At 40.8% G+C, this 14,332-nt stretch overlaps 1 protein-coding gene across 2 annotated transcripts in view; it reads left to right on the forward strand.

The window, feature by feature from the left end:
- Window positions 1-1,621: 1,621 nt before the first annotated feature.
- The window catches only part of DNAJC13 (DnaJ heat shock protein family (Hsp40) member C13), a 56,381-nt gene continuing 43,670 nt past the window's right edge, over window positions 1,622-14,332 (forward strand). Inside the window, exons 1-4 of one of the 2 annotated variants that reach the window (XM_054635813.2) lie at window positions 1,622-1,862; window positions 9,662-9,742; window positions 13,507-13,582; window positions 14,066-14,215. In XM_054635813.2, coding sequence (XP_054491788.1) covers window positions 9,675-9,742; window positions 13,507-13,582; window positions 14,066-14,215 — 294 coding nt within the window. In that variant the 5' untranslated portion in view covers window positions 1,622-1,862; window positions 9,662-9,674. The remainder of the gene's footprint in view (window positions 1,863-9,661; window positions 9,743-13,506; window positions 13,583-14,065; window positions 14,216-14,332) is intronic. The other variant, XR_013182165.1, reaches the window with a different exon arrangement.

The following is a 14,332-nucleotide window of genomic DNA, read 5'->3' on the forward strand; positions in this document are numbered from 1 at the left end:
TTATCAGTTGTTTGCATTAGATCCAAAGTTAATACCACTACTTAGGCAAAAGCATGTCCAAAAATAGAGGAAAACACAGTTACTGAAATACTAGTTTGAGCTGAATAAACATACTGAAATATAATCTGTGCTGTCTGATTAAAATCCATCCATTAATTAATTAAAATCCATTGATTACTACTTTGTTACATCAATTTCATTATTCAAGTGTCATTCTTTGTTCCCAAGTAATAAACAGCTAACAAGCTCTTGTTTTACTTGACATATTTTACTTACCTATATTAACAATGCAAAATAAGTACTGAGAAAAAATCAACACCCCCTGAATCAAAAAACCCCTCTGAGCCAACTAATCAACAAAACCAGAAACCACTCCAAACCTGTCCAAAAACTCTTCCATGCACTCAAAGAAACTCTTCCAAATCATATGACCTCCCTCTGAAATTAGATTCTTACAATTCCTAGTACGTTAATAAAACATTAAATCTTTTTTTTATCTCCCTTGAAGTTCTGTAACCAAAAGCAATTTATCAGCTTCCCCGAAGTAATATGTTATTTTCCCATCAGTGCTATTTTATCACAGTGCCCCAGATTCAGAGGACTAGATTTAACAGAAGAATGTCTGACTAGTATTTAAATATCTTAAGCAAAATACAAGACAGTTTATCACAGAATATCCAGAGTTGGAAGGGAACCACAAGGATCATCTACTCCACCTCCCAGCCCTACTGGGACACCCCAAGAGTCGCACTCTGTCCTCAGGTCATTGTCCAAAAGCTTCTTGAGCTCTGCCAGGCTGGTGCTGTGACCACCTCCCTGGGGAGCCTGTTCAGTGCCCAGCCACCCTCTGGGTGAAAATCTTTCTCCTGATACCCATCCTGAACCTGCCCTGACTCAGCTACATGCTGTTTCTTAAGAGTAGATATGATGGTGAAAAGGATATTAAAAGAATTTAACACCTGTGGTTTTGGTATTTTTCACCAAAATACTTAGTTCCACTTACAGTTTTTTCCTCATTTCTCTCTTCATCTGCAGACTTTAATGAAAGGGAAAGGCCATGGTATTCTAATGCAAGTCATATTTTAAAATATTCAAAATATTTATGTCAATCAGTAGGCATTTTAAGGAGCTCGTGTTACAATGCTGCCGTCCGTAGTTTACATTTTTGGGAACCCTCGCATCTGGTGCAGAATATGGGGAAGTTGACGGGGAGTTTAAGAGTCCCGTAACAAATCTGGAGGGTGGTTAGCCAACCACATAAACCAGTGATTCAGTCTCCGCAGCCTCAATGTGGCATTTTAACATGGCTTTTACAGACACGTAAGTAATGTGCATCATTAAGCAGCGTGCTCCGGCTTTTTAACTGTTCCACGCGCCTTCCACGGCCTGGAGACGCTCGGGCAGGACCGCACCGGTCACTGACACCCCTGAGGCGACGCGCAAGGGGAGCGCGACAGGCACTTTGCACCCCGGCGGCGCGGCGCCTGCGCACGGAGCCATGCCGGTTCCCGGCAGAACAAGGCAGGGCAGGGCAGGGCAAGGGGCGAGGGTAGGAAGGAAGGAAGGAGGGAGTCAGCGCGGCGGGAAGGGGCAGGCAGCGCGGAACACATCAGGTGACCGCGTCCCATGACGGCCCCGGGCCGCACGGCGGCTGCGCCGAGGGGGCGGTCTCGCTGCCTGAGCTAAGATGGCGGCCTCCAGCGCCAGGCTCTGAGGCAGCGGGAGCGGTGTAGCGGCTGCCGCCCGCCCGGCCGGCCGGAGGGTGAGGGGTGAGAGCTCCGCTCCGTGCCCCTTCACCCTTATCGCCGGGAAAGCGCATTGCTGGTGGGGGCAGGTCCGGGCAGCGCGGGCTCCCCGACCAGGTAAATCCCAGCGGCGGGGGAGGTGAGGGGGCGGCGGTAGCAGCTCCCGCCTCCTTCCACGGTCCCGGGCGCTGCTCGGGGCCGGGTGGGCGGGCAGGGGGCGCACCCGGCCCGCGGCGCTGTGCGGGGAGCGGGGTCGGGGCTGGGGCAGCGCTGGCTCTGCCGCCCGGGGGCTGATGCTGCCGCCGGCACAGCCCCGCTCCCGCCCCAGCCGTGGGGGCCTGGGGCTGTGAGCCGGCGTCCCCCGTGCCCAGCGCGGTACCTGTCAGCAGCCGCTCCAGCCCTCCCTTCGCTTCCTGTATCCGGGCAGAGGAGAGGGCTGGGTTGTTTTCCAGCCTCTGCCCGCCCGGCGCTTCGCTCGGCGTGCCCCGCACCTGATGCGGCTTCTGTAGCCTCCGGGCAGAATTTGTCTTTTTTCTTAGAAGAGTATTGACGTGTCCATTAAGAAAAGACACGTTATTTTCCTTCTCCTGCCTTCAGATCAAATATAGCCGTCAGGAGATGCTTTGGGAAATAATTTATGAAGGGTGGGAGAGATGTGGTGGAGATATGTCCTCACAGAGATGAGATTTTATTTCTTTTTTGAGTGCTAATAGTATGCCTGAAGAGCATGAGCAGAACTAGATGCACTTTTCAGAAAATCTACCCTTAATGTTCTTATTTTTCCACGAGCATTTGATTTCCTTCCATGCATGCTTTTAGCTTGCTTTTTGTTTTCTGAAAGTCAAAACGAGCAGTCATATTGGATGGTTTTCTGTCTGCGGGGAGCTGCCAGCAGTCTTTGGGATAGATTTTCCTGTGGAGTGGCGTGAAGCCTGTGCCTTCATCGCTGTACCTCTACTTCTGGGCTATAAAAATGTTATCTTAGCACTTCAGTTTGGGAAGGAGAGGTCTTATTTCTCTTTTTGGCTTGGTGCTGAGGGACCATTTGAGCGTTCTACTTGGGGGAGAAAACATAGGCCTAGAAGTTTATTCAGAGACTTCCTGTGCATCCACTCAATCTCTGCAGTGTGGCTGCTTTTGAAGTTAATGCAATCTGAAATTTGTTTTCTCTTTTTCTCCTGTGCTGTTTCATGAATAAGATGTGTGGTGGTTGGAGTAGACGAAATTCAGTAGATAACTGCTTTGTTTCATGTTACTTAGCACTGATTAGATAATACTGCATTTCAGAAAATATTCCTGGTTTTAGAATTCAAGTTCTCTGAAGCTGAAGACTTTTTTTGTTGATTATTAGAATTGTCTGCATAGGCTACTTGCATGTAGTGAGATCTGTTGAAAAGGAGGAGGCTGTTGAAGGGACTGCTAGTGACCTGATGAATAAAATGAAAATAACAGGACCAGTGTTACAGATGTGAAAATTATGCTTGGCTCCAGCCTGCTTCAATTCATAGATGTGCAGCTTGGTCTAATTCTTGCCTACTATAGGCAGCCAAGTGCCAGAACACTTGACTAGAAGTTACTGGCACCTTTCTATTATTACTGATAGTTTTTTCCACTTGCTGCAAATATCTGAGTGTTTGGAGACAAAGTTGCATTTCTGTCCTTGTGTGGTATAGACTTCCCAGGAACTTTAACCTTGTATTTTAGCCTTGTTGAAACACATTTTTTGAAAGATTTTTTTTGTATGTATTGCTTGCTCCTCTGGGTGTCATGTGGCATTTTTCATAGTTTCCAAACACATACTTGTCCTGAGGGACTGAATCACTTTGTATTTCCAGATTTTAAGTGGTATGCTGAGGCTTGGTCTTTAAAGCCAGATCTGTTTTTTATAGTGTGGAGGTGACTTTGCTTTTGACTTGTTTGAAGCTCAGTAAGTGAAACTTACTGACTTAATAATTCTTCTGCTGGCGTTCAACCATATCTTGAAGTGTTAACCTTCAACTGCTTAGCTTCCTGATTTGCTTCCAAAAAACTATTCTTGTGTCAAAAAAATTAACAACTCCCTTGCCTCACTAATAAAACAGAACATTATTCTGAAGAAATATGACAGGATTGCTAAACTATGACTGAAAGGAACACTATTTTTTTTTCTTCCTTCCCTTAGTGAGTATATACTTTTGATCTGATACTCACCTGCCTAGCTGGTGAATCAGATTGGTTTACTGGTGAAGCAGAATGCTAATATAAATATAAAAGAAAACCAGAATCTTCCACACTTTTTCTTATCCTTAACACTGATCCTCAGTGAGGAAATGGGTCACCTGGAGGATGGACTCTGACGTTGTCATCATCATTTATGGTAGTAGTAAAGCTGGAATGCTCAGCCTCTTTCTGTCCTGGGGCACTGAGGGTGGGATTACTGCTATCACTGAGGCAGGTTGCACGTAGCTTCTTCTAAGGATCCGGTGGATCTTCTCTCTTTCCCCTCTTACAAAAAGGACTGGGAGTTCCTACACTACAGATGAAATCTGTTTCCACAGCTAATTAGGCTGTAGTACTTTAGGAGAAGAGTACTGTTCAAGGAAGAGGAAAAATTAATGCTTGTTAGAAATAATCTGTCTGAAGGCAAAACTCTGCCACTTAGTGACCACAGCAATGAAAGAGAAGGCTGAAATGTAGGCAGCTAAAACATTTCAGTGCAGGAAAACTCACTTATTTAAATAATGGCTTTAAAGCTACAGAGGTGTGGATGACTGGAAATCAGGCTCCAGACCTTTAAGCTAGCAGGCAGGTGTGAATAACAGAATAACAGAACCTTAGGGGTTTTTTAGTGCTTTGCTCTCATTGCTTTCCAGTTGGTTCCTGTTTTTATGCTCATAGTATGTCTTCTCTCACTCAGAAAAGTCACACTTGAGCTTGCTATGACTATCTGTCCCTGTGAAGTAAAGACTTTCCAGGAACTCTTACTAGTGTTCAGCCATGCTGGAATAAATTTTTGAAACAAAATCACAGTTTCTTGTCTGCATTTCTCTTCCTCTTTTGCCCAAGAAACTTCAGTTTCTTATCAGCATTTATTTTACTCCTCCCTGCAGTAGAAAAGAATAATAATCCTGTGTGGGGCTGTGAATCCTTCCTTCTTAAACCTTTGTTTAAGAAAGATATTGAGGCTTTGTAATAATTGAGAGATAATATAATCAGGAAAAAACTCAATCTGAATTCTGCACTAAACTTTGAACCCATGTCCAAACTTCTGACTTGATTTAATAAATTGAAGGAAACTTATGTGTAATTACAGCTGTGCCTATTGCTTTGATGTCTACAAGGTCACAGCTTTTCTTCTGACTCCACAAGTGCTGGTTTGAGACTGACTTGTCTCAGTTTCCTGAAATAGATTGTTTTCCCAGATGGTAGTTTTGTCTAAAGAATGTGAAATCCTGGAAAAGTGGAAAGTGCATACAAGTTGAATATAGATTGTGTAAAAGGTCCCTTTCAACTCAAACTATTCTATGATTCTGTGTAGCTTAAACTCTGAGGCAGGGGGACTCCTGGAAGCAGTTCAGGCCCCTTAGTTTAAAGAGTTGCTATTTCTGGTACATGAGGCACTCAAAAGTGTGGTTTCAGCTCTTCCCCTAAAGCTGTTTCACTTCTATTTACAGTACTACAGGAACCAAATAGGAAAGTATTGTTGAACTTCAGTCCTGTGAAAAAGCTGATTGAAATATCCAGGGGATATTTTGGAGAGTGCTTTTGTTAGGCTCCCAAAAGAAGTTGCAAGTTGTAGACAATACTTTGCCTGCAGAATCCTTGGATTGTTTGACTACAGTCTGTATTCAGCATGCCTGCTCTCAACCAAGAAAATCATGTTTACAAACTGCTACTTTCAAAGTAGTTTTTGCCTCTGCTCCAATGGAAATAGGACAACTGGGTGTTTCTCTAGTATCAAACCTTTAAAAGCCATCAGTATGAGATAAACAATAGCTGTGCTGCAAAGTATTCAAAATAACCTTTGAAGTTGTGACTTCTCTACTTCTAGGTACTCCAGAACATTAAGATGATTGCTCAAGTTAGTGCCTTATTATCCTGGGTGCTCTTATGAGTGAGATAACAAATTTCACTCCATTTTTGTGTTAAGTCCAGCAACTTTTTAAAGGTCTATTGAATGCAGGAAAAAAAGGTAAAGGTAACAAGAATGTTGTCTTATTTTAGGAAATTAATATGTAACTAAGCAGGCTACTATAGCTTACACTGACAATATGGCTAAACTTGATTAATGGTAAAGCCTGATGTGTTCTGCAGAGTCAACTATCTTAGGTGCTAAAATTACAGTGTATGACACTGTGGATAGTACAAGAGAGGTGCCACACTGGTTCTGCTGGAATGAGTGAAGGAAGAGGAATTTCTTGGTTTCTTCTAAAATACTGTTGCCTTTGATATGAACTATTTTTTTTTTTAAATATTGTTCTTACTGTGAAATCAAAGACAACCAGTAAATAATTGCTGGGCTTTACCACAGCAGCTCAGAACACTAGGCTATTGTTAGCCTTTTCTGTCTGTTAAACTGCTGGAAAATGTGTACAAGAATTAATTGTTGCTAGACTTGGGCATATATTGCCCCTGTGGTAGTCTTCTCAGTGAGAGGGATGGTTGCAATCACTGTCCAGAAGCACAGTGAATAAAGCATGAAAGCTTAATGATTTTGGTGGCTGTCATCTAAACAAAAAAGCAGTCTGGTGAATTTGTTATTGCACTTCAGGTACAATACTTAATGCGTCAGTATCCTGATTCTAGTTAGATGCTGGTGTTAAAATTTCTGGAAGCTGCTGGTAGCTCATAAATGAATGTTTCTTAGTTCTGTATTATTAGGAGTAGATATTTGCAACCTTGAGAACATCTTGCTTTAAATACTCTAGAGCAAGTGGAGTTCAGGTGTGGGAGACCTAATAGAGCTGGTCAGAGGAGTCTGGTATTGGTGAAACTGGAATTACAGATAAATAGATCTTTTAATCCTGTACTTAGTAAAGCTAGTCTTGTTATAAGCCTCTTATTTTATTTTTACTAATACTTTAGTCAATGTCAAGAAAATGGCTTTGAAAGAGGGGCATGAAGATTGAGTATATGGCATATTCTGAAAGATAAGTTTGAAACAAAATTACCAGATCTAAAGAAGTGTGCTACTGTATAGTAAGATCTGTGTAGTTTTGATAGAATGTACTGTTTTGATTCTTATCCATGGTAATAATAATAACAGTTCTTAATCCAAGCAAAATGGAGAACTTCAGGAGTAATCATAGAATGCTTTGGGTTGAAAAGAATCTTAAAGATGATCTAGTTCCAACCTCGCTGCCGTGGGCATGAACACTTTTCACTTGACCAAATAGCTCAAAGCCCCATCCAGCCTGGCCTGGAGCACTTCCAGGGCTGGTGTAATGGAATATCCAGAACTTCTCTGGGCCTATTCTGGTGCCTCACAATAAAGAATTTAATTCTAACATCTAACCTAAGCCTCCCATCCTTCAGTTTAAAGGTTTAAAGCTGTCGCTCTGTCCTGTCACTACATGCCCAAAGCCCCTCTCTGGCTTTCTTGTAGGTCCCATTAGGTATTGAAAGGCTGCTCTAAGTTCTCCTTGGAGCTGCTTTTTCTCCAGGTTGCAAAACCCCAGGTCTTAGCCTGTCTCCATAGAAGAGGTGCTCTAGCTCCCTCCCTGGCCATCTTTGTGGCTCTTCTCTAGATTCACTCTGAAAGGTGTGGACCAGGTCCTTCTTATGTTGGGAGCCCCAGAGCTGGACACAGTACTGCAGGTGGGGTCTCACAAGAGTGGAGCAGAGCAGAAGAATCGTCTCACACAGCCTGCTGGCCAGTTTTCATTTGATGCATCTCAGAATGTGCTTCTGAGCTGTGAGCACACATTGCTGGGTTGTGTCAAATTTCTCATCAACCAACATTTTCAAGTCACTTTCAAGGACTGCTTTCAAGCCATTCTCCACTGAGCTTGTATTTGTGCTTGGGATGGCCCAGCCCAGCTGCAGGGTCTTGCATGTGGCCTTGTTGAACTTTGTGAGGTTGGCACAGACCCACCTCTCCCACCTGTCAGAGTCCCTTTAATGTTATCCCTTCCCTCATGCCTGTCGATTGCACCACAGTGCTTGATGTTATCAGCAAACTTGCAGAGTCCACTGTCCATATCCCTGACAAAGGTGTTAACACAGTGCCAGTCGCAGTCTTGACCCCTGAGGAATGCCACTTGTCACTATCTTCACTTTAACATTGAGCTATTGACTGCAACTGCCTGAGTGCAGTTGGACAATTCCCTGTCCAATGAGTGGTCCATCTGTCAAATCTGTGTTATTTCAGTTTAAGGGCAAGGATGTCAGGTGGGACAGTGTCATATGCACAGGTCCAGGTAAGATGATGTCAGCAGTCAGGAGCAATAATGCTGTTGAATATCCTGCCCCTCATAATACTTTGTTTCCAAAAACTGGCTTTAGAGAATTTAACTTACCACAAGTCATTGGAATATTAACTCTGAAAATTTGACTCGAACACTGAGTCATTGAAAGACGTAAATACTTCTCTCTTCCCAGAGGCAGTACTTCAAGTTTCCTTCAGTAGGTAGTGATGATTGTGCTGGCTCTTCACCTGAGGGAAGGAATTCTAGAGTACATTTTGAGCAGGTTATCCATTCTTCATGGTTATGACTCCATAACTGCTATAGAGTTTGCTCAGAAAGAAAATAACCTGAAGTCATAGAGAGTAGCAATTAGCAACGAGCTAATGTTGCAGGTTGTCCATCTCAAAATAAGACATCTTCCTTTGCCCAGTCAAGCAGAGTTAGCTGAATGTAAAAAGATAATGGGATGTTATTTAACTTTGAGTGCGGTACTGACTGGGATTGGGTTGCTTGAGAGTTGCTTCAGGCAAGCTGTGTTCTTGCAGACCAGCATTAGTGTGTGGTATTTTGGGGATGCCACTGTGTTATTGGTGATAACCTGAGGGTAGTACCAATCAGTTACAGGGAAGCCTGATTTAACACATTTGAAAATATAGCTAATGCTGTAGCAGTAAAAGGAGAGTGAAAACTTCACTTTTGTACTTAATCAGAGAATGTCTGCTTAAGTTCCTTGTATATGCAGTAACAACATAGTGAAATAAAAGGGAGATTAATTTCCTAACTACTCAACATGCATTTGTTTCAGACATTGAAAATAGTAGTGTTTAGAAGCATTCCTTAGAACTTAGCAACTCCTAAAGCAATGATCTACTTAAGCAATGATGGGGAATTTTCACTGAAGTCCTCAGTGTGTGTGTTTAGGGAATAGATATTCCCTCTGTGTGAAATAAGCATGTCATGATGTTAGTGGTGAGATTGCTTAAACTTTTACAGCACAGGAATGGGACTTAGTCAGCTCTTCAATCATAATGCTTAGCTAGTAAGTTTCTCAACCTCAGGTTCTGATTCAGACTGGAAAACAAATGGTTCTATGTATCCAGATACCTCCTTACTGTTTATTTCAGTATTCAGAATTACAGTAGAACTTTGGTTTAGCGAGAGTTACGGGTAGAGGTTACTCAAATAATTTTATATAATACGATTTTTGAGAGTAAAGCATTTTAGAGATGACATAAAATATACTCTATTTTATTCAAACTATAAAATTTGAATGTGCAAAAATGCAGTGAAAGTAGAGTGATTGTAATATGGCAAATGTGACGTAACTTACTGGAACCTGGTGCTGTTAAGGAATAGCTAGTGTAACAAATGCATTGGAGAAACTGATAATTCTTGTACAACATGGTCCATGTATTGTTTGTTAAACAAGTTTAAAAACAAAGTCTTTTTGTAAAAGCATATCAATGATTGGTGAACTTTGGTTTTAAATAAGAATCCTGAGTGCTAACAGGACGTCTCCTTTGTTTTCAGGTCTTGGCACAGAATGAATATAATTAGAGAAAACAGAGATCTTGCTTGTTTCTACACAACAAAACATTCATGGAGGGGGAAGTAAGTGATTTGAAGTTTGTTAATTTTGGCTTTTTGTTTTTAAAGTTTTGTGTGACATTTTTCCTCTCTGGTACTGGATTTAAGGGCATAGTTTTAACTTCATCCAACTGATGAATGAAAATTGAACTAAAGGCTCCTGCTGCTCAGTGTCTGAACTAAATGTATCTTCACTAGAATCAGATTGGATTTGTAACATTGTGGTTTAGCTTTCCTCTGCTTATGTTCCCACGGTGCAGTGTAGCTCTGAAATGGACCACCCGACCTCGTCTGGTTCTGAGCCTCTTGAACTAACTATATAAACCACTAAATTTAAGATGGAAATGTTTCTTCTCAGAGCAGTTTGATGGAGGAGTAGTGTTTTATGTACTTTAATTCATGAGGATTACTAGTCCACATATACACTTAAATTGTGTAACAGATTATCTGTTAAACTACTAACTGAGATAATTTGAAGAATTCTGCTAATAGAAATTAACCGGATTTTAATGGGGGTCTTGGATCTAAAAATAAATTTTTGGTGATGCTCCTGTCTGCAAAAGCTTGGGAATGTCTAATGAAATTATCCACTAAGTTATCATAACTGGTATCTGTTATGCTGTGTCTGAAGTCAGCTGTTACAGGGCTTGATTTGGTACGTTCACCCACTGTTCCTTTTCACATGCATAGTATCTCTGTAGAATGAGTTTTTCCTTGCTATCCAAACATCAACATAACAAAGAGAGTGGGTTATCTGCACCTTGGGAACAGGAGAACCGCTTGATTCTAATGGTTTTATGAAGAGGTATTGTCCAAATCTGTTGTTTGACCAGTAAATTGAAACTGGTTGATTTTTTTGTCTGACCCATTCTTCCTATCAAAGACTGGGAATACTGAGAAGGAAAGGAGAATTCCTTTCATTCAAAAGCCTGAGGCAAGCTCTTGAAGTTATGATCTTGAACCTTGATGGTAATGTTCTGGTGCATTTATAGAATTCTTACAGAACTTCAGGCTAAGTCTAAAGTCTAGAACAGATTTAGTTTAAAAATTCAGTGGTGTGTTAATTCTTTTGTAGTGAGGGGGAAAGAAGTATTTAGTAAGTAGTTGCCTCTTGTTTGTTGCAACAGAAGCTTATTTGGGTTTTAGTAATTTTCTATTTGAATTCTTGAGTCCACTCAGTTCATAGTTATATGTTCTCAGTATAATCTATGTATAACATTAAAAAAACAGTAACTTAATGTGTGGTGCTAAATGAGCCTGAATCATTTTGACTACTCATAGAATTAGTCATTTTGAATATGGGCTCTGTGTGTCCATAAAGTATTTTCCAGTAGTGCACATGATGATGCTCCAGTGTTCTGTAGATCTGTAAAATTAATGAAGATTTTTTTTTTGTTGGATGTGGTGGTATGAAATTTATCTGCCAGGTTCATTGTGATTAAAAAGATTTCTCCAGTGCTTTCAAATAATTAGTGAACAGGCCATAGTCTTTTCTTGGGGAAGAGGACATTTGCTTCAACTCTTCTCAAAACAGCCTAGGATTAGACAGTACTGCAGAGTAGTTTGAGAGATAATTAATCGTAAACTCTTCAAGTCCTGGAGGTATGAATACCTTTCTTAAATATTTATAGATGAGGTTATGAACAAGAGTAGGCCACATGTGAGAGTTGACTTCTGAATCTCCCCTGGTCATGAAACAAGACTTGGTTCTTCTGAATTTACCTAGGGAGAGGAAACAAGGGAAATGGCAACTCAGCAAAACTGCTGTTGTGTCTTGTGTTCCTTGTCCCATCACATATTAAGAATGCTGGATAATAAATGTTTCCTGGATCTTGAAATGTGGGCTTGAGCATAAGGGGAGAAAAGGAAGGGGCTATGATGTTTGGAAGCTGATCTTCAGTTACGTGTAATGGTTGCAAATCCTTACTCTGCCACAAAGCGCTGTGCAGCTCACAGCAGGCTCAGTAAGTAAACAAAACCTTGAGCAAGTAGTAAAGAGCTTTTTTACTTGTGATATGCTGTTCTGAAGAACTTAAACGAACCTCATTTATACGTCATATAAAAGACAGAAAACCTATATAAATTGTGCAACAAGAGGAGAGGGAACAGTGTGTTTCATCTTATGCACTAAGGACTGGAGCATTCTTTGACAGGCTGAATATAGTGGAATTATTAGCAGCTAGAGTAGCTTCAAACATTCTGCTTCATTACTTCATTACTTCCTTGAGCTGCACCTTAAATAAGGAAATTTCAACTATGTAGAAAAACAAATAGGTTTTGTAAATATGTTAAACATCCTTAAGGGGCCCAATCAGTTCAATACAAATGTTCCTATGCTTTGAAGAAAATAAGCACTTGTTTTAACTCCTAAGTAAACTCTGGGTCAGTAAAGGCTTCAGCTTGCACTGTTTTAATAATAATGGAAATTGGAAGGGTATTAAGTTTGTGAGATTGCCTGACTGTCAGATACATGCTCTTGACCTTCTTGTTATAAGGGATATGTGAGAGCTGCTCTGAATATATTTGATGCCCATGCAAAGTTTGACTTTATGCAGAAATGATGGCTTGTGCTGCAGACCTGTCAAGTGAGAGAGGAGAAAGTACTGCAGCACAAGAATGCAGAGAAGGATGGAGGAAATGATCTGCTGGTTTTTGATGCAGTCTAACATGGCACAGGTTCAGATTAATTAGGCAGCTGGTTGCTAATATCTTTTCCAAGCAAACCCACAGTTTACCCAGAACTGAAACTTAAATTCCTACACTGAATCAGTTTTAATGTGGACAACTAGCCAAAGTATTTTTATTTGGTTCAAGTTCAAGAAAGGCATCCATGTTCAGATGCTATTGCTTTAGTCAGAGAATACTTACTAGTACTGGCTCTGGTTCAGCTTTGGCTTTACTTTTTGGGCCGGATGGCTTCCAGATGGAAGCACCCTAGAACATGGCTTGTGCAAGTAATAAGCTATTATTAATAATCTACTGTTTCAAACTGTGCTTAGTTATGTTTCAAAACTTTCAGATTCAGAAATATGTAAAGAGTCTCTGTTTGTTCAGGGTATATTTTGGAGATTATCTAGGAAATGAAGCCATGGTAAGGCTTTGATTTTGCACTTACTGCATCAAAATTCTGTAGCTTTAGCTCACTGCTGCTTGTGTCTGATACACTTGAAACACAAACAACTACCTTGCTATTCTTTAAGCCCTGTGACAGTTAACATATCTGTGATATCAATGTACAATGACTGTAGCTTTGGTGATATAAGTCTTTCTAGAGTTTGGTAGCTTTGGTTTCCCTCAAGATGAAGAAAATTAGGCTTGGCCATAGTAGTACTTTGACTTGGTACAGTATTGTGAACAGTTGTGTAAATTGGATTTTGTGTTAAAACTGTTGGCTGAGACAGCTTCAGATGGATGCTTTTAGACTATTGCAGGAATGGTTGGGTTTTTTTTTTTCCCCCTACCTGTGAAGCCTTCTTAAAGTTTATTCTGGTCTGGTAGTACCTTTCAGTGCAAGTCTATGAGTCTTTGATCCTGCCTTAGCCAGTAACTTAGGAAAAGGTATGCATAAGTAAATCTATTTAGTAGTATTTAACTTGTACGTCCCCTTTATGGATATATAGAACAGAAGAACTTAACATATTATAAGGTAAACTGTAAGTAACAACATAGAAAATTCCATATCCATTTCCTAACAAAAACCTGTGTATATCATCTTAACATCATTTTTGCAGTTCAGTATGGGTTTTCCTGTGACTTCTGGAGAAACTTAACATTATTTTGTATTCTAGGTATAAACGAGTCTTTTCAGTTGGAACACATGCCATCACCACATACAACCCCAACACACTGGAAGTTACAAATCAGGTAACTGTCATTTTTGAAGTTGATTTTTGACTTATGTCCATTATCCAGAGTGAATAGTGACATTCAGGCTTAAGAAACCATCCAGTCTGACAAGATCTCAGAAAAGCCAGAAGGTGTGGCAGCTGTGTACAAAAGTACACATAACAGAAGGTCAGTGTTGCCTTCACTAACTCTACAAATACCCATAGGGTTTTGTACTTTTAGGCAATTTCTCTTTATTGGCCAACAAGTAGTACTTTGCCTTTGGCTGTGCTGTTCTGAAGCACAGTAAGTTTGATCACTGCTGAGCTGTGTCCCTGAAGGGAGTCAGGACACTTAGTTACTTTGCACAGTATCAAAGAGGAAACTCAAGCTTATGCTGTCACGTAGCATGCTAGCTGGCACCTTGTTACAGGGTTACTATAGGTTCTAAGGGGTTTTGAAGGAGGGAGATGTAGCTTTAAAATTACTGACAGTATAACCTAATTACTTTCAATTGTCTAGTGGCCTTATGGAGATATCTGTGGTATTTCTCCTGTTGGAAAAGGACAAGGAACAGAATTTAATCTCACTTTTCGCAAAGGGAGTGGAAAAAAATCCGAGACACTTAAGTTTTCCACAGAGCACAGAACAGAACTCCTTACAGAGGCACTGGTAAGATTTTTATTTTTATTTTCTTCAAGCAAGCAGTAAGTACTCAGTTACCATTTGTGGTAGTGTATTATATTTTCTTTCCCTGCATAAAAAGTAGGAAGGCAAGTTTTTGAGCTG

This window comes from Agelaius phoeniceus, chromosome 1 (assembly GCF_051311805.1).
Source record: "Agelaius phoeniceus isolate bAgePho1 chromosome 1, bAgePho1.hap1, whole genome shotgun sequence".
Taxonomy (NCBI): domain Eukaryota; kingdom Metazoa; phylum Chordata; class Aves; order Passeriformes; family Icteridae; genus Agelaius; species Agelaius phoeniceus.